The 20,016-nt window shown below is 45.9% G+C and overlaps 1 protein-coding gene across 23 annotated transcripts in view; it reads left to right on the top strand.

The window, feature by feature from the left end:
* The window catches only part of TTC7B (tetratricopeptide repeat domain 7B), a 274,722-nt gene that overhangs the window by 201,342 nt on the left and 53,364 nt on the right, over nt 1-20,016 (top strand). For 7 of the 23 annotated variants that reach the window (XM_073998065.1, XM_045396865.2, XM_065549221.1 and 4 more), the window contains 4 exons: nt 1,134-1,231; nt 6,208-6,372; nt 8,685-8,735; nt 18,339-18,479. In XM_073998065.1, the coding sequence (XP_073854166.1) occupies nt 1,134-1,231; nt 6,208-6,372; nt 8,685-8,735; nt 18,339-18,479 (455 nt within the window). The remainder of the gene's footprint in view (nt 1-1,133; nt 1,232-6,207; nt 6,373-8,684; nt 8,736-18,338; nt 18,480-20,016) is intronic. The other 16 variants (XM_073998071.1, XM_073998070.1, XM_073998062.1 and 13 more) reach the window with 3 other exon arrangements.

The raw sequence follows: 20,016 nt of genomic DNA, 5'->3' as shown, positions 1-20,016 counted from the left end.
TTGTAGAATCTGAACTTCTTCACAACAAAAAAATCACTCTTAAAGCCCCCAGATTGGAAAAGAAAATAGATTCAAAGAAAAGCATTGAAGATTCAAACTTCAAGAGACAGATGTGATTCTTTTTGGAGCTGCTTTGATAGGATATCATGATACAGGAAAAAAGCAATAGTGTTTACCTACAAGCTTCCCAGAATTTAAAAAAAGAAATCCATATTGGCTGAGATCCCTTAGCCGTTTCCCAGTTAGGCCCGCTGTGGTCTCCCGTGTGGCATTACCAGGTGAACAATGCCAAGCCTGTTTTGTAGACGCAAGCTGGAGAGGGGACTCAGTAGAGATGGGCAGTGCAGGAAGCTGGTAGGAGTGGTGTTATGGAGGCTGCCACCAAAACCCTGCCATGTTCTCTCCCAGTCCCTGCATATCCCTAGCAGCTGGCTTTCTCCAGCTTAGGAACACTAGACAGGGCTCGTACACCGGCAGGAAAGTTAACCACACGATGTAGCACGAAGGCCTACATTCTGGGGACCCTGAGGAGCACATGACTGTGATCACAGTCAGAAAGGGGGGTTGGGGGTCCTTAAATCCAGCAGCTGCACCTTAGAACCATCTGAGGAGCTGTGAAAAATGTCGACCAGCCCAGGAGTTTTGATTTGTTCAGTCCACAGTGGGACCTAGGTGTCTGTTGTTTAGAGATGTCCTGGGTGATTTTCTCATGCAGCCTGGGTTTAGAAGCACGGGTGTGGAGCGTTGGTTCATGAAGACAACTCTTCATGGACTCACTTGCTGAGACTTCACTTTCTAAGGTTGCTAATGCCAATCAGTTTCCCCTTGTAAGGTGGATGGAAAACAAAGCTTGAAGTTTTCATTTTTGTGTCTTCTAATGACACAAAAGAGGCCAAAATTAGCCAGGGTCTGTGGGTGTGGTTTATGCCCTGTTTGTGATACTGAACACTGAAAGGAATCCCAGCCCAGGCCGAGCCAGGAAGCAGGATGCCTCCTTCATAAGAAAGATGCTGAAGAACGTAAAAACCGCACAGAAGGTATTCACTGGCCTTCAGGAGTCGGTACAGGTTGCCTCTCTTTCCTTCCCTCCTCCCACCTTGCAGGTGACTGACATTTGTAGCTGTGTTTTGCAGTGATTCTGGACGTGGGAGCAGCCTCTTAGATAGAACCATTGCTGACAGACGACAGCTTAATACAATTACTTTGCCAGACTTCAGCGATCCCGAGACAGGTGAGAATAAAAAGCCAGAGGGGACGAAATGGTGTCATGGAGAATGTGGGGGCCTGGGACCGAGTGACATGGGATGAGACTGATCGGGTTGAGGTTGGAAAAATTTCTCGCACAAATGGTTTAAACACTCAATCGAGGTGCATTTCTCCAGTGTCTTTCTCAAGTGTTTGTTCTCGGTGGGGCCAATCGTATGGTTTGCCCAGCCCAGTGCTTTGAAATTGGTTTCCCCCTTTGCTCTTGGAACTTAAAGTTTGAAACTAAAATGAGGTGGTTTCTGTCCCCATCAGGTTTCCCCTCTGCTTCCCTGTGTCTCCCTCTCGCTTTGGGTTTCAGACCTCGCTGAAAGCAAGGTTCGCTTTCTAATCAGTTGCACGTATAAACACAAATACACCCAGCACAAGACCCCACAGGGTGGCAGGTGGGTTCCACTGTCCCCACGCAGAGGCCCGAGGCACTTCCTGCCTATGAGCAAATCTGCACACCTCGTTGTGTGTGTGTTCCACATTCGCCTGAGTACAGGGGAGTGAGTCCACCTGCGTAGACCCCACAACGGTGACCCAGGTGAAGTGTCCCTTACCTGAGATGCCCAGGACCAGAAGTGTGTTGGGTTCGGGAATATTTACATAAGCATAATGAGATATCCTGGGATTGCACCCCAGTCTAAACACAAAGTCCATTTCTGTTTCATATACACCTATACACAGAGCCTAATTTTAGGCAATTTTATACAATATTTTAAAGAATTTTGTTCATGAGACAAAGTTTTGACTGCATTTTGACTGTGGCCCATCACGTGAAGTCAGGTGCGGAATTTTCCACTTGTGTTGTATCAGCACTCAGAAACGTCTGGATTTTAGAGCATTTCAGATTTTGGATTTTCAGATTAGGGACGCCCAACCTGTACCAACGATTCAGTGGTAACCTGGGTGACTTGACAGACCCACAAAACACATAGACCTGCTCTTCTTTGAGCCTCAAAAATCATTCTAGAGCATCATTTGGAACCTGCTCCTGTTCCTTCTCCCCCACCCACAGGGGACTGTGTATGGCTTCATCTCTATCTGGGTATGCCTGGTCTTTTACGGGCTGGCTGCATGCAAGGGACCACGAGGTTGTTTTTTTGTCCTTGTGCCACATCCCAGCTCCTGCCAGAACCTTTCCGAAGAAAGCCTGAGAGCAGCTGTGAGTCCTGCACTGCCAGGGCTTGTCCCCTGGAAAAACCTATCCAGGTGGGCTAAGAGCGATAGGGCCTTCGGGAGCCAGATGTGATGCTCAAGCCAGGCCCACCCGCACAGCTGCCTTGCAGATTGCATATCTGCCCTAGGCTCCCTTCTACCAAATTTAAAATCAGCTTGAGAAATCAGATCCATAGGTCCTGCGGCTCCTGGGTCAAAAGATTTTTGGGTGCTGGAAGCGGCACAAATCGTAAATTGGTGCAGTTTAATCTGGCTTGCAGCTGCTGCTTAAAATGTGGACTGAGCCATGGAGAAACTCACCCCCTGGAGTGGCTTGACCACTCTCCAGACAGGTCAGCGGTCGTTGGTGGGCTTAGACTGCACACCAGGCAGAGACCCTGGCTGGAATAGCACAGCAGAGTTCTGCCTCATCCCAGCTCCTGCTGAGGCACCTGTCTAGGCCCTGTCATTGTAGGAAAGAGGTCAGGCTGTCAGGACTAGCCACTGCAAGGTGAGGCTCAGACACAGGGAATCAGAGGAAGTGAAACTCACTATAGCACCAGCAGCAATTTCGGCTGATTCAAAACAGCTGCTGTGGCCACCCAGCACTGTCTCCCCACTTTTCTCCCTCCTGAGTATCCTGTGAGAACAGCCACACTAAATTCAGACCCCCTTTCCTTCCAGCTGGCCTGGACCTTAATTTCCCTGGAAGTCCCGAGACTTTAATGCCACATCACATTGAGAACAGATAGGGTCAGAAAATAAATGAGGTCCTTGTTATTCATTCTTACCGTGGCCCCCTGGGACATTTCCCCTAGTGTGCCTGAGAGTCTCTCTCTTGAGATTTAGCTTTCTCAGATGCCACGGTGTTTAGGGAAGATGTGCCTGTGTGACACAGTCTGGGGTGTCACTGCCCTGGGTTGGGCCTGGCCCCCGGGTCTTCCTCCTACCCCTCTGCTTATTGGTACTGATGCAGCCAGTGTCTCGGGTGGGCCACCATTCATTTCCGGAGAGCCTAGGTGTTTGGAGTCAGGACCGTGGGCTCCTATGCCCTTCCTCAACAACAGGGGAAAGCCACAGCCTCTCAGGCACTGCCACAGATGGTTTCATTGTCGAGTCATCCACGAGAGTCCCTCTGAGACTCCTGCCACCACCCTACAGCGCCCCCCACCCAACCAGGCAGCTGCAAAATACTGATTTGCACGCCAGCAATTTAACCAAGAGATCAGGGAATTAGAAAAATGGAAGGCCATTTTAGGAGGCCTTATCATTTGTAAACAAGGGTAAAACATTCTGAAATGACAATGTAAATCAAAGAAACTTACACATTGGGAAGGCTTGCTGTAAAATGGGGAAAAATGCCTCCACCTTGATTAATAGAGCCCAACTGCATGTGGTTCAGCTCATGGTGCAGTCACAGAACGGGCAGATGCTCTCATTCACACACCTGTGTGGAGAGCCCGCCTTGCGAACCACCCACAGATTTTTTATTTCCCTCACCTTGATTTGATTTGAAGAGGAAATACATTTACATAATTCAAAAGCCAAAAACTAATTCACAAGGTGCTGTAGAGAAGTTTGGCTTCCCTCCCTGCCCGTCCATCTTATTTGTTCCTAAAGACAACCGTATTTATTAGCTTTTTGTTTACGCTTCCAGTATTTTTTCATGCAAACGAGCATATATATCATTTCCCCTGCCCCTTTACATAAACAATCACACACTATATATGCTTTTGAGCACCTGCCATTTTGCACTTCACAGCATATCTGAAGATGCCTCCATATCCATCCGTGGAGAATTTCCTTATTCTTTTTTACAGTCATATAGTATTCCATGACACATGGATTTTACTTTCTGGATTCTTATCCATCCAGCATGACCACAGTCATTTTTCCTCCCTTTGCCTTTGAACAGTTTTCATGTGCTAAAGGAGCCTGGCTAATTTTGAATATCCACTGCAGCGCTGCCCATCTAGAAAAGCAACTGGGCTATAGAGGAAAAGAGAAAAGGATCTTATCCGAGGTCAGAATGGTTCCCAGTGAAACAGAAGTGACCCTGAGATCAAATGTGGCCTGGGAGAACCCAGCCCTGGCGGGTGGCAGCTCATCAGCACCATGCCCAACACTTCACTGCTTTTCTAAATCGCTTTTAAAGGGCACAGGCGTCCGACACAAGCAGAGCCTTGCGGTGTTAGCATCCGTGAGGGTGCACAGCCACAGCCACAGTGAACTTCCGCTGTCGAGATCCTGCCAACCCTGGGGCACAGGCCCAGGATCACCCACTGTGCAGGCAGATTCCTCTGTGAGGCCTCAAGTCCTCTTGGATCTGTTTTGTTTTGTTTTTTGTTTTCCCCCAGAACTAAATTTATTTTCTTTTTCTGTTTTTTAATTTCTATTATGGAAAAATTTCTAATATGCCAGAACAGAGATACTAATATTCCCATTACCCACCAGTGAGTTTTAGTAATCAGCATTCTCATTTGATCTCTCTCTCCTGTCCCATACTTGCTTTTCCTAGAGTATTTTAAGACAAGTCCCTAATATCCTATTTTGCCTGTTAAAATTTCAGGATATATGTCTAACTGATAAGAGCTTAAAAATATATAAAATCTACAATACTGTTATTATATATCCTGGGTCCTTATACGGTGCAGCCTCAGTGTTCATGGTTTTGGAAGTGGTTGGTTAACTGGAATACGGTTTCCTACCTCTGAAATTGTCCACATGCAGAGCTGTGGAATAACATGAGGAGTCACCCATGTCCATAAGCTTTGAACTGGCCAAGTCCACTGTAGCTAATAGAGTGGAATTTTGTTTCATTAAACAGACATGTCAAACTAAAATAACCCCCCTTTCAGAACATGACTTCCCCTTAGGTATCACCTTGGGCGTCCCTTCCTCCCGCCTCTGCCATCTCATAGGTCCCAGCCAGTGAAAGAGGACTCAGATAGAGTGACAGTCTTTACTTTGAAGCTCTGAGTCATTGTCTTGTCTTTGGAATAAGTTGGTAGTTCCTTAAATAGAGAATGAAAAAAAAATTTTTATTCCTTTGCCTTTAAAACAGGATGTGGGGTAAGGGGATTTATCTTTAATAATTGGTAGATATCAACAAATACCTATCCAAAGCAAAATAAGTCTTTTAACTTGAAAGTTTGATACACTTTGTTTGGGTAAATTTCTCATTGCAGCTGCAGTGGTCTCCCATTGCCATGTGTTCCTCCAGCTATAAGACATGAAGGCAGCCATACTGGCTTTTTCCCCCAAGGTGTCCAACCAGCACACCCAACCATAGACCACCCCAGAAAGCTTAGCACCCCCTTGTCATAATGCTGGGACCATGACATAGTGTTGCACCTCGGTACTCTGCACCTTGGAAAACCTTATTTTCAAGTAAACTGTATATAAGTGCTTCTCATAAAAAACAAATCTATGTAAAGTCAAGTCCTAACCCGTTCCAGATGAAAAGCAAATTGTTTCCTCTAGAATATTCTGGATATTGTAGGCTAAAGATGTATTATTTTCAGCAGATCACACTGCTGAATCTGTGCCCAGGTAAATCTTGAGTTATTTTTATTCGATGGTGGTGTTGTGGACCAACTAAATAACCAGCGGAAAAACAAATTTGTTTTCTTCGAAAAGCACTTGTATTCTATTGTCAAGTAGAGGAATGATTGTGTATTACATGACCTCATTTTCTTTGCAGCTTATGTGAGTATATTAAAAGCGAGTTTATTTTTTTCTTTGTGTTTCTAAAGTTTTTTTTTTTTGCCTTTACCCTTTTTTTCTCTTTCACTTTTTTAGTGTCAGATTCCTCCTCCTCCTCCTCTCCTCTTTCAAGAACCGAATCTCCTCTCCACCTGTTTGTGTCTTCTCATCTTCATTCTCATCCCAAACCCGATACCTTTGTGTGGCCCCCTGCAGCTCATTCATTCAGTGACGCAGGTCCCCGCCGGGAACCCTCTCTCTGTAAACATGGTTTTTCCTTTCTTGTGAGACCTACTTCATTTGCCTGTTTTACCTTCTGATAATCTTCCTAACTGATAAGCTGGAGAGGAAACGTCTTCAGACTTGTCAGAGAGAAATCTTGCTCATTGGAAAATCCGAAAGCTGTTTGGGCAGAAGGAAACCTGAGATTGCAGGCATTGGAGCCCATGTTCCAACCTCCTCTTTGCAAAGTAAAGGAAACCTTCTGGGCAGGACAGATAGAAGCTTTTCTAGAATGTTGCCTCTAATTCTTGGGCCCTTCCGTGCTTTCCTGGAGTTGATATAAATGCATAAAAATTAATCCTATTAAAAGGCAAATTACAACATTTCGCAAGTAATAATGTAATCCTAAAAACTCCTGTTTTCAATTTAGAAATGAATTCAACCAGTGTATAATCACCAAGGCCGTATTCTAAAGATCAGGGCCACAGCCCGCTCAATGTGTGGTTCTCAAACTTTGCCATGCATTAAAACCACACAGAGAACCTTTAAAGCAGCAGATCCCCTGGTCCCCACTCCCAACTTTATATTCACGAGGCCTGAGGTGGGGCCTGGGAATCTGGATTTATGAATTGCTCCCCTGTGATTCCAATGCCAGTGGGTTTTAGACCACATTTTGAGAAGCAGTGCTGTAAACTGTTTTCCATTTGCAGTGAAGGAAAATGTGGGGTTTGTGTCGTGAAACCGTGCGGAGAAATTGAACAGTATTTTAGTCTAATCTTGCTTTTAGATAACACAGAAATTTTGAAAGTCAGCTTTAGGGAGTTCCACAACCTGTCCATGAACAGCAACAAGAAAGATCCCTGTGTGAAAATGAACACTGGTTGGTAAAACCTTAAATGGGACCTAAATGTGAATCTGGCCCGGGGAATCCGTCCTTGTTTTCTTTTGCTCATTTATTTAATGTTCACTGCCAGCACTGCCAGAAAATTTAATCTCTGTGTCTCTGATTTATAAGGGCTCATCTTTGTTCCAAATGCCCAGTTATATGCTGAACAAAAGCTCTTAAGGGGAACTGCTGCCAGAAAGAACCACTTTCTCTAATGTGCACATCTTTCGGATGGCTCACCCGCTGTGTTCAGCTCTCACACACACAAAGCCAGGGCAGAAGTTAGATTACCATTTAAAATAAACCATCCACGCCGAGAAGCCCGCTGACCGTACTTATCTGCATATTAAGTGTTCTGAACTTTGTTTTAATGGCAATCCCAGTTTTATGAAATGGAAGATGAAGATACTGTTTAAACACCGTGTATGTTGTTTTTAATTCATTTCTCAAAAAAGGCATTTTCTCTTAATACAATGCCTACTGGCAATTGCCAACTTCGATTTTTCCAGAAAAATTCTTTACATTGACTTTTGTTGAGTTTATTGTCTGAAAATGGGATCTTTCCATTCTAGAATAACATGGTATGTTCCCACTGCCCCATCCACTCTTTTCTGCACAACAGACCCACCTGCCCATATTTATCGTGTTGCATCCTGGGAGCCCTGTGCTCCTGAAACCTTTTGAAGATTGAAGTGCCGACTCTTCAGGGGAGGCACTTTATATCTGATTAATCAGTGACTTTCTGGGGTGATGAGCACCCACTGGGCTTTCTGCTGAATGGAGTGTGTCCCGGGCAGTGCTCAGTTGTTTATTCTTAATAAGCTGAAGTCATCTTTCCATCCTCAGGGAGTGTCTAGCCAGTAACCAGGTGTTTCAGCTGAGACTGAAGCTCTCGAGAATCCACCCCCTCCCGTAGAGTCAGCATTTAGGTAGAGAGGGGAAACATACTGACAAATGTAGAATTTCTTAATTAAAATTTAATGATTTTAAGTCCCAACTTTTCCATTAGGACAAGCAGATAGTCAAGCCCTGAAGTTTTGTGAATTTCTCCCTCCAACCCTTTGACTTCATAGAAGGGAAAATTAGCCCAACCCTACAAACCACTGGAGTCATGATTAGGGTTAATGTGTGGAAAGACCCATAAGCTGCTCGTTTGATTATTTTTCCCTTCCCTTTGGAATTTCCTGCTCTGGAAACAAAATACATTGCATGAATGGGTCAGCTTTCATGTGCTGGGTGAACATTTAAATGGATAGGGGAATGCCCAGTTGGTCTTTCTTTGGTTTTAAAAAAAAAATTGTTAGTGGAAAAATGTGTGCCACTGTTGAATGGAAATATGATTCTAGACAGCCAGACTTACAGTTGGAAGGTTATTAGAACTCTGTTCGCTTTTTTAGCCTTAATTTTGATTTTTCAAATGTTTTGTTTCTTGGTTTTAATTTTTGGTTTGATCTGTTGTTCCAAGGCAACTCTCCAGAAGCATACTTTCATGGTTTTCCTTCCCTTTTTTCAGTTAGTAAGTAGTTTACCAATCTATTAATCCTTCCGAGGGCCTCCAGAATCACACTCCCCCCACCATGGAATGTGCATTGTGGTTGTTGAGCGCTGAGAATGCTGAGATGACGTGGACATCCCTCTGCCACCTGCCTGCCCACCTGCCCACTCTGCCACCTGGAGCCCATCCCTCCTGAGAGCCTCATGCATTCAGCGCAGCTTGGGTTTATATATGAGGAGGCAGTATTGATCTGAGAAGGACTACAAAAGAAGGCATTGCAGGGAAAAGGGCCAACTCTGGGTGTGCAGTGGGTGGATGAGAAGCACTCCTGGCACTGATTGGAAGCATGAGATGCCCCGCCTTCCCAAGGCAGGTGGCCAATAAATTTTAGGTAGAGGGAACCAGTTGGATCTTGAAATTTCTGTAATTAATCCAACCTTTATTGTTCATAGGAGAGCAATTCTAACTGTTAATTTTTCTGAAAATAAGCAGACATCATAAAACTTAAAACTGTATCTACCAAAATTTAAAGGAATTGCTTAATTCCCTGGATGTAGGATCAGTGCTTTTTTTTTTTTTTTTTTTTTTTCTTTTTGAGAGAAGGTCTCACTTAGTAGATCAGGCTGGAGTGCAGTGACACAATTACAGCTCACTGAAGCCTGGAACTCCAGGGCTCAAGCGAGCCTCCGACCTTGGCCTCTTCAGCAGCTGGGCCACCAGGCACACGCCATCACACCCAGCTAATTTTTAAGTTTTTAGCAGAGAGGAGGCCTCACTGTGTTGCCCAGGCTGGTTTCCAACTCCTGGGCTCAAGCGATCCTCCCACCTCGGCCTCCCAAAGTGCTGGGATTACAGGCGTGAGCCATCACGCCCCGCCTTACAGTGCTTTTGGCGGTGTTTAAGTCATTCGTGAATTGTCACATTTTCCAAAGGATGTTTCTTAGACCACTAATTCTCTTTGGTCAAATATATTTGGACGATAGTCCGTCTCCTGCCTAGTGCTTCATAGTTCACCTTAACCACATTAAATGTTCTGAGAAGTCCCGCACTTTGACCCAGTGTTCCCAAGCTAATTTAATCATTTTTTCCACCCTAGGAAATCAGTGTTCCATGGATTGTATTTGGGGAAATGCTGGTGGATATGGGATCCAGTGCATCTGAATGACCGGAGCCTTTAGCTTATGGCAAATGCTGCCCCTCACCCTTAAGAGTTGATTCCACCCTCCGAAATCCAGCTCAGCCTAGTTGTGCCTTCATTTCTGGCCTAAAAACAGTCCATAATAGAAAAGAGGTATATGTTGGTGTTGTCATCACACATTAGGTGCTTCATAAAAGAGATTTCCCTGCCAGGTTCCTTTCACCATCAAGGGCCAGCTCTGGAGTCAGCCGGCAACTCACTGCATCGCCCTGGGCCTCATTTCCTCATCTGGAAAAATGTAAATTCTATAGTTTTTCTATGTACACTGCTGCCCTTATGATTTGGCAGCCGTGGGTCCTGGTTTTAAGGGCGAGTCAGGTGCCGTCCCCCTGAGTTACGCCCTGGGCAGCTAGGACCAGAAGAGTGGAAGTGGCTGAGCAGGATGGGAAGGAACCAGCAGGGCTGTCTGCATGCTGCGCATCACTTCTTAGAGGACCTCGGGCACTCCCCTGCAGGTGCCCTAGCAGTGGTCTTTTTGGAGAAAAATCTGTGCTGATGTTTTATTCCCCTCTCCAAGAACGTGCTAAAGTCAAGATTACCGACTTGAGTTCTTGGCTCCATTTTTCCTATCACTGATTCTAGTGAAATTGCTGCTCTCTTTAGCAGTAAGTCACCAAGAGAAAAGAGTAAACACATTAATGAAAGAACATCCCTCTAAAATAAAATAAGATTGAGAAAGGAATTCAAGAGAGTAGTGAAGTTTTTCTCTTTCCATTATGACTAGCATTTTATTGAGTTGCATTTTCTAACACTCAAGAATGTATATCATGATCAGGAGGTGACTAGTCCATTAGGCGGTTTTAGTCTCTGTTCCTGCTTACTAGAATAAAGTAGCTTTAAAAGAAATCTATGTATATATGGGAACATCTCTCTGTGATGACCATACCATTTTTGAGGGGTGGTAATTTTAAAAATTCAGCCCTAATATAGAACCTTTTTTTACTATTTTAATTAAACTAAAATTAATATAATTCTCCTTAATTAGTTCTGTAGTATCTTTCTTTAAACAAGATTGAGTGGAATGATAGGAGACTGACAAGCCACCAGTAAGTGGCACTCAGGTAGAAGCTGGGGGGTGTGTCCAGCATTAGAATATCATCCCAACGTGGGAGGCTTTCCCCCGGACGCCGGCAGTCAGGCATTTGGAGGCTCAGAGAGCCTTCCCCAGGCAGAAGGCACTTCCACCCCGAGATACAGCCTCATGAATATACATCGGGGAGGGTTCAGGTGGAGATGGAAGCATCTGCCCAATGTAGTCCTCCAGAAGGTACTGTCTCTAGTGCAGAGCCACCGGCGGAGGCTCGCTCTGACAGCTGGCACCTTCCCGCATGCGTGTGAACGGCTTCCCTCCATGCTTTCCGTGTGACCGCCTGGCCCTGCCGGCACCCGCCAGCAGCATGCTGCGCTAGCCCCGCATGCCCACCAGTGACGACATGTCCCCGGCCCTCCCCGCCTTACTGGGGTCCTTCCCTGGAAAGAGCTTTCCCCTCTCAGGACAAGACACGTGCTGTCAGGTTTAAACGGTGCTTGCTATTCTGTGAAAGTCAGTGGGAAACTGATCCCTTCTTGGGGCTATGAGTCTTAATCCTTTTTTCACTTGGTGAAAAACGGAAGTGTCTACTAGAATGGTGACCAAGGTGATTTATTTATCAGAGGAACCCACAGCAGGAGCCCTCATGGTTGGTGGGACTGGGTGGGCAGCGGCCCCGCCCCTGCTGTCACACTGGGGGACACAAGGCGCGAGGGCAGTTCCCAGGGAAGCAGCAGATGGAGAGGAGAGCTGTGGCAGCGCGGTGCAAGGAGCCACCACCTGGAGTCGCCTCCTCAGAAAGCAGGACTACCCTACAGCAAAGATGGGAATTGTCCTAACTCCCGGGCGCCAGGGAAATGAGGGAACAGCAGTTATGTTTTTTTAAAGGTATGGAGAAATATGCCTGCTTTGAGGGCCGAAGTGAGAGTGGACACTCACGCCTCTTCCTCTCCCTTCAAGAAATAAGAGACAGCCATGACTAGCTCCTCCGCCTCCTCCCATCCTCAGCCCCCAGGACATTCTGGTTCGTCAAGCACAGGTGACACACAGAGACAGAAGGGCACAGAGCTGCCAGCAGTCTGCAGTGTTGGACTGATTTATTTCCAAGCCCTATCTTGAGAAACAGAATTTTTTTTTCCTGTTAAGAAATGAAAATTCTAAAGCAAAGCTAGCTGACAGAATGCTGAGTCATTCTGATTGCTGCTTAATATTCAGGTTCTTTAGGATATGGAACTGCTTGCTGCTTTTTCTTATTATTTTAATTGTTTTGGGGGCACACCTTCCAAGAATTGGAAGGTAAATAAGTTGACAGAGAATTTGGAATCATTTCAAGGTCAAGGGAAAACAGGTACAGAGATTCATTAGCAGCAGGTGATTTCTGCATGCCCACAACTGCAGTGGCTCAGCTACTTGTCAGAAAAATATGGGGAGGGCAGGTGTCTGCCGCTGCAGCATTGGACAGAAAGAATGTGGGTGCCAAACAGAGATGGGGCTTGGGGTGCGGCCACGTGCCGTTGTTCTCCCACGTTCACGCCCATGAGGCATGGAGTGAGTTCTCCAGGGCTGGGAAGCAAGGAGCTGCCCCAAATCCTGCCAGCCTCGTGTGAGGTGGTCGGCTGACGTCTTTCTTTTGGTAGAGGATGTTTTTCACACATCATGTAATGTGGCTATCCATTGTTCCTGGCACTGGAATGCTTGCCAAGTCACCGGGTGGGCAGGATTCCATCTGAGATCCAGCTCATCTTCTATGTGCTCTGAGGGGAGAGGGAAGGCGAGGGGTCCTTCAGACTGCAGCCACTTAACTGAGGCCACCAGATAGTTAGAAGGAGCGCTGGAATATAATATATGCTATTTATTTGGCAATACTGCGTGTGACAAATACAGGGATATGAAGCATAACTAAGCCACTTAATTTATCAGTTATGCCCTTTTCTTTTCTTTTCTTTCTTTTTTTTTTTTTTTTTTTTTTTGAGACAGAATCTCACCGTGTCACCCAGGCTGGAGTGCAATGGTGCCACCTCAGGTCAATGCAACCTCCGCCTCCTGGGTTCAAGCGATTCTCCCGCCTCAGCCACCCAAGTAGCTGGGATTACAGGCGTGAGCCACCAGGCCCGGCTAATTTTTTTTTTGTATTTTTAGTAGAGATGAGGTTTTGCCATTTTGGCCAGGCTGGTCTCAAACTCCTGACCTCAAGTGATCCACCCACCTCAGCCTCCCAAAGTGCTGGGATTACAGGCATGAGCCACCACACCCAGCCTGTGCCTTTTCTTAACAGAATTATTGGTGCTGGGATCCCTTTGGATGATGAACTTTGGTGGAATAGGGCTCACATGTGATTGCCACAGCCGAGGTCTATGTGAAATTCACCATAGGTGTCATGTGCGTTGGAAAAAGGATTTTTGGAGAAGCTTCACCTACAAAGGCAATTTGAGCTGGCTGTCCCCAGTGTCCTATTTGTGGCAGGCAGGGTTTCTCAACAGCCCTCAGTGAATGATAGGAGCATGGGTCAGAAAACCTCAGGAGGGGTTCAGAGCTTGGACTCGTGGTACCCCGAGGTCAGTGACCTGGGTTCCTCTTGGTTCCTGATCCTCTTGGCTGTGGGTCCTCTTGACCCACCACAGTTCCTGGGTCCTCGGCTGCCTTTCCCCGTTCTTACCCCCACACACAGTGATGGAGAGAGGAGCCTAGAAGGATACAGAGGCACTTTGCCTCTGTATCAAGTGTCCAATATAACATTTTCTGTTGAGGATCTAGGTGGGAGTGCAAGGAAAGCCATTGGCTTGTGGAAATGCAGATGGCCTCCACTCCTAGACGTCACATGCCCCTGCACCATTCGGGCCATTAGACCACAGACCTGGGCTAAATTTCAGAGCGAGCTCTCACCTGCCTACGTCAGCCCTCGTCCAGTGGGTCTTGGCAGTGGCTTTTCAGAGCCCCTGTGTCCCGTGACTGTGGAAGAGAGGTACACTGTCTCCTAGATGAAGCACGGCAGCCGCTGCACGGCACACAGCCCTGTGGGCTCTGGCAGTGGCGGGACCTCTTGAAGCCGGGTGGCAGATGAGACATGCACAGCAGCCCAGGTGCTCTCCCTGGCTCACCTGTTGAACCTGATTATTTGGAAATTTATTTCTGCAGAGCCTTGGATTTCAAATTGGAAATATGTCCTATAGTGTAACTTCTGATTCCTTTTTCAAGCCTCAGTTTGCCCATTTCCAGCTTAAGTTAATAGTGCTCTCATTCTGATGTATGATGCGGGAACAGGTTTGCTGTGGTGAGAAAGAAAGGGGCTCTTTAAAAATATGCTGGTTAGAGCCAGTGTTTCCAGCTGTCTACCTGTGTAAATCAAAATCCAGTGTCTGTATAGTCACCATTTCAGTTCTATGAAACAATAAAATACAGGGTTTTTTTTTTTTTTTTTTTTTTTTTTGGAGATAGAGTCTCACTCTTGTCGCCCAAGCTGGAGTACAATGGTGCAGTCTCAGCTCACTGCAGCCTCCACCTCTGGGGTTCAAGCAGTTCTCCTGCCTCAGCCTCCTGAGTAGCTGGGATTATAGGCGTGCACCACCATGCCCAGCTAATTTTTGTATTTTTAGTAGAGACAGGGTTTCACTGTGTTGACCAGACTGGTCTCAAACTCCTGACCTCAGGTGATCTGCCTGCCTTGGCCTCCCACAGTGCTGGGATTACAGGCATGAGCCACTGCGCCTGGCCTGCTTGTTTTTTGTTTTTTAACCAGCTGTATCCATTCTGATTAAAGTGATGTTTTTCCTTCCCCCTCCTTCCAATACTAATTCAACAGAAGACTTTTATTTGTTGTTTATTTTCAGAAATATTAGATACCAACTTATCTAATTTCACTATTGTCAGTTATCTGCTATTATTATGTGAGTGCCCTAATATTCATCCCTTGTTCAGAACATGAAGGCTCTCTGCCCTGGTGAAATGTGTGTACCAAGAAATTGATAGGAAGAAAAGCATTATTTCTTATAAACCTGTTATCCTTCTCTATATTTTAATTTTACGTTAGAGAGGGGAAACGTCCGTGTTTAATTGGAACTATTCACCACTGTCATTTTTAGTCTGGATTGTTGGAAGTGATGAGCACTATACTGAAGTGGCCTTTGAGTGGGTGAAGGTTCCGGCCTCTGAGCCGTTGTTAGAGGGGAAGAGTGGAGCACACGGACGTGCATCCAGAGAGGGGGCGCCCTCTTCTGAATTTCAGACAGTGACTTGTCTACTGACAGCACTTGTTCACTCCCTGCACACTCATTTACCTAATGCCTAGTATGGGTCTGGTATTGTCAGTCCCTGAAAATCCCGAGACTGAGGACGTAGTTCCCGTCTTCTAGACCCACACAGTCTAATAAGGGAGACAGTGAACATTAACTTTAAAACCTGTGGTCTGTGCATTGTTAGTGACAAACTCATAGAAGCACCGAGGGCCAGAGGGTCTCACTCATTGTAGGGAGAAGCGGAAGGCTCACAACAGCCTTCCTGTAGGAGTGGCATCAGAGCTGGACTTAGAGGACAGATTTGGAATCAGACTAGGGTTTTCATTCTGGTTAAAGATTAGTACATATAAAGTGCCAATCGCAGTGCCTGAAGCATGGTATGTTCTCTAAAACTGACAACCACCACTGCTTTCATCATCGTCACCATCATCATCATCATCTGCCAGACCTTATTCATAGTAAAATATATTGTGCTAGGAATTAATTGATTTAGTTGTGTATAAATATCACACAGAGAAGAAACTTTGGCAGTAGTTCTGATTATTTATTTGTGGACCAAACAAAACAGTTAATCCGAAAACCAAAATTAGCCCCTCCAAAAGTCACAAATTCCTGTAGCAAAAGATTCACAGAACCTGGTAGAAAAGGTACAGAATGCTTCCAGAGCAGTAATTTGTTGTCGTTATTTTTTAATGAATTAGTGAATATTTTAAACATGTCTCAGTTTTGACTTCTAATGTGACTATCAATAGACATAACTCATATAAACAATCTCTTTAGGGTCTTCAATGATTTTTTAGAATCTGAAGAGATTCTGAGACCAAAAAGTCTAAGAACCCTTGTTCTAGAGAACAAGATCTTCCTGGAACTCTGTGCTCCAGGTGACCCTTGAGCTGCAGCGAAGCAGGAGAGCTCAGGCTGCCTGGGCCATGTACAGGCTTTTTTTTGACCATTCATAACATTTGCTTCCTGTCTCTCCAGGCGAGTGGTTCTCATTCTTAGCTGCACATTGGAATCACTTGGGGTGATTAACGAAGATGCCAGTCCTCACCCCTAGACTGAGTGATGTGGTTGGTCTGGGATGTAGCTATAACCTCATGATTTTTTAAATCCCAAATGATTTGGATGTGAAGTTAAGGTTGAGAACCACTGTTCAAGCCAGTGAGAAGGTAGCCAGCTTGGCAACAGCAGAACAGGGCAGCAGCAACCTCTAGGCTACTCATTTATTTAACTATCATTGCTACTAAAAGTCTCAGGGAAACTACATCAAGTCCTTGTTATCAAAGTTAGAATATTACTTTCCATAAAAAGGTGACAAATAAGAAATTTCAACAGCAGTTTAATCATTTTGCTATTTAGATTTTTTAAAAATAGTAGTTAGACATACTTTGTCTAAACAAGGATAGATTCTTAGCCACACTTCCTAGGTTCTCCCTTCATATGCCATCAATTAGACCTTTTTTTTTTTTTTTTTTTTTTTTTTTTGAGACAGAGTCTTGCTCTGTCACCCAGGCTGGAGTGCAATGGCACGATCTCGGCTCACTGCAAGCTCCGCCTCCCAGGTTCAAGCGATTCTCCTGCCTCAGCCTCCCGAGTAGCTGAGATTACAAGCATGTGCTACCACAGCTGGCTAATTTTTGTGTTTTAATAGAGACAGGATTTCTCCATGTTGGTCAGGCTGGTCTTGAACTCCAAACCTCAGGTGATCCACCCACCTTGGCCTCTCAAAGTGCTGGGAGTACAGGCATGAGCCACCGTGCCTGGACAATTGGACTCTTTTAACTCAGCCTCTGAATTCCGTATTGTGCAGCAGGACTTGCTATACCTTTCCAGAGGCTGCTCTCCTCTTGGTCATCCTTGTGGGCACTGTTGGCCCACTCTGATTTCCATCCACCAAGGCCCCACCAAAGGATTCAGGTGCATTTAGAGGCATCCATGTTACCGTTATACTGGAGCAATCAAAACATAACATGGATGGCGCATCTGTTGCTGTGAATAATACTCTTTAAATTTATAGATGATGGGTGCGTTCCAAAGCGCAACTGAAATTATTTTTATGCTCACAATTTTGTATTATGAAGAATATAACTCCATTTATTTTGTAGTCAGCATTTATCTTTATAGATTATTACTATTTTAAACTTTATGATGATTTGGTAGTTACCATTCTCAGTGTTGGAATGTTTATCTCCATACTAAGCTTTCTGATGAAGTACAAATTAAGAATGATGCAGGTGAATAGAAATATTAACAGTCTCAAATTTGAAACGACTGAGAATCCTGCTATCGATTCTAAAACCACATCTCCAAGAGTGAATGTTAGAAAGAGGTGGGAAGCAAGCCTCTGTTTAAGGAGGTGGTCTCTGATCATCAGTACCTCCAAGAGGTCAACGTGAAGAGAAATGAGTTTTGCATTTTGACTTGTGAACTACACCTATCCCTTGACTAGTGAACATGCTCAGTCGACCCGTGTCCTTAGCCTTTCAGGGCAGCAGGTTTTACGGAGTAATCAGGCAGGTGCATATTCTGAGCCCCAGGAGTCTTTGCTACAAACCCATCCCATCCCATCCCCTGCTAGTCTAGCCTTAAGGATAGACATCTGCTTATACACAGGGCAAAAGTGTGCTTTTTTCTGCAGTTTTTAAGTCATGCCTTAGAATATGGTCCTAAACTGAGGGTGTAGCCCACCTCTCCAAGGCTGGCAAGTTGCTGGGTTTGTCTTGAGAATGGCCAGTACATGTACTCCAAATGCTACCCCAGGAGGCAAGTGTATTCCTCCCCTGACCCTGATTCAGTTTCTAGGTTTAGGCCCTTACAGGGGCACTTTGTAATGTACCTTTGTAGCGCTTCATTTATGTGATTTTTAAACACTAGTATCGTCACAGCTATGTATCTGGCCCCCCATCTCCCAGCACTCACGCTGCTAGGCTGAGCTCCTGGAGGGGGCATGTGCTCTGTTTGTTGACAAAAAGATTAGCTAAAGCCTAAGGATGGAAACTAAGGCCTCAGGCCATGATTGCCCACATTTCTTTGTGGACAGTAAATCTTAGAAACATCCTGGGGGAAGGGGTGTGTGTGTTCCACACTTGTCTGTGTGGGAAGGGGTTGATTGGTTGGGTCTGTTCTTTCGCTCCTGATAGAGTCTTCTCAAAAACCTCTCACAGGCTCCGTCCATGCCACATCAGTAGCAGCCTCAAGAGTGGAGCAGGCACTGTCGGAAGTGGCTTCGTCTCTGCAGAGCAGCGCCCCTAAGCAGGGCCCGCTACACCCCTGGATGACGCTGGCACAGATCTGGCTCCATGCAGGTACCACTCCGCCCCCTACCCACAACCTGCTGCTGTGCCAAAGCCTGGGCGCTTGCCTGTTTAGCCCACACCCCTCATCAGGAAAGCTCAAAGCTTCAGTCATGCACCGAAATGTTACTGCTTCTCTGCAGGATCCACGAGTGACTCTGTATGCCCTGATCCCTCTCCCCTGCCTCGGTGCCCTGGCACAGAGCAGACATCTAAGAAAGTTTTCTGGATTTGACTCTAAGGATTCTTGGGGAGTTTGCCATGTGGGGTACTGGGTTTGTGCTATAGGGACTGTCTTTGTGAGTGACTTGGAGTCATACCTGTACCAACTGGATAGATTTGAGTTAAAGTATTTAACTCAGCCTCAGTTTCCAATTCTGTGTGATGGGCTTAGGAATAACACCCATCTCCCGGGGTTGGTGAGTGCAATGCCTGGCACATCTTGGCAGTGAATTCTTGGGGTCCCTGCGAGAGGGCCAGGTGGTGGTAAGGACACAGATGTCTTTATAAAGCCAGGGAAGGGGCCGTGTGTTTGGTGCCGCCATGTTCCTGTGCGCCTCTGCCCCTCTCTGATGGCTCTCTCCGTAATTTCATAGAGAGACAGCAGCAGCCTCTGACCTGGAGACTGGCCCAGAAGGGGGCCATGAGTGCCCCTTCCCCAGTTCCCAGGGCATTTTGCTGGCTCAGCGATGCTTCTGCACCACTAAAAAGCCCAAAAATAAATGCAGTGTCCAGGCTTTTTTTTTTTTTTTTTTGAGACGGAGTCTTGCTCTGTCACCCAGGCTGGAGTGCAGTGGTGCAATCTCAGCTCACTGCCACCTCCGCCTCCTGGGTTCAAGCAATTCTCCTGCCTCAGCCTCCCAAGTAGCTGGAATTACAGGCGCCCACCACCACATCCAGCTAATTTTTGTGTTTTTAGTAGAGATGGGGCTTCACCATCTTGGCCAGGCTGTTCTCAAACTCCCGACCTCGGGTGATCCACCCACCTCGGCCTCCCAAAGTGTTGGGATTACAGGCGTGAGCCACTGCACCTGGCCTGTGCAGGCATTTTAATAATGAGAATCCCACTGCACTGCGCTTCCAAGAAATAATGGCTGTTTTTACTTACATATTTATGTTTCAACATAAAAGGTAATTCCACTCCTTAGGTTTCATCACTTCATCCGTACAGCCCTACCTGGGCCTTCTCAGGCTTGACTCTTACAGTGCATGGTGAAAGCCCACATTTGGCTGAGAAGGGTGCTTATTATCCACCAATTGTCCTTCTGTTGACTCCTTTTTTGCCAAGGCTAATCGTGTGATATTCCACCCTGTTTGATACCACTGGCAGGCCTTCGCATTGAAAACGTGTTTGGATTTACCTGGCCTTGGCATGCCACAGAGCCCAGCTCAGCCAGCCTTTTCTGTGTTGGCATCTTCAATTGTGCCATAACGACTACCATAAATTAACAATTTATATTCTAAGCAGAAGTACAGAAGAGGGGTGATTCCTGAATTCACAGTTATTCTCCTCTGCTGCAGACACCCGCGGCATTCGGCCTCTTGCTCA

Source organism: Macaca fascicularis, chromosome 7 (assembly GCF_037993035.2).
Source record: "Macaca fascicularis isolate 582-1 chromosome 7, T2T-MFA8v1.1".
Classification (NCBI taxonomy): Eukaryota; Metazoa; Chordata; class Mammalia; order Primates; family Cercopithecidae; genus Macaca; species Macaca fascicularis.
The sequence above is the reverse complement of the archived record's forward strand: the minus strand, read 5'-3'. Positions and strand labels throughout refer to the sequence as shown.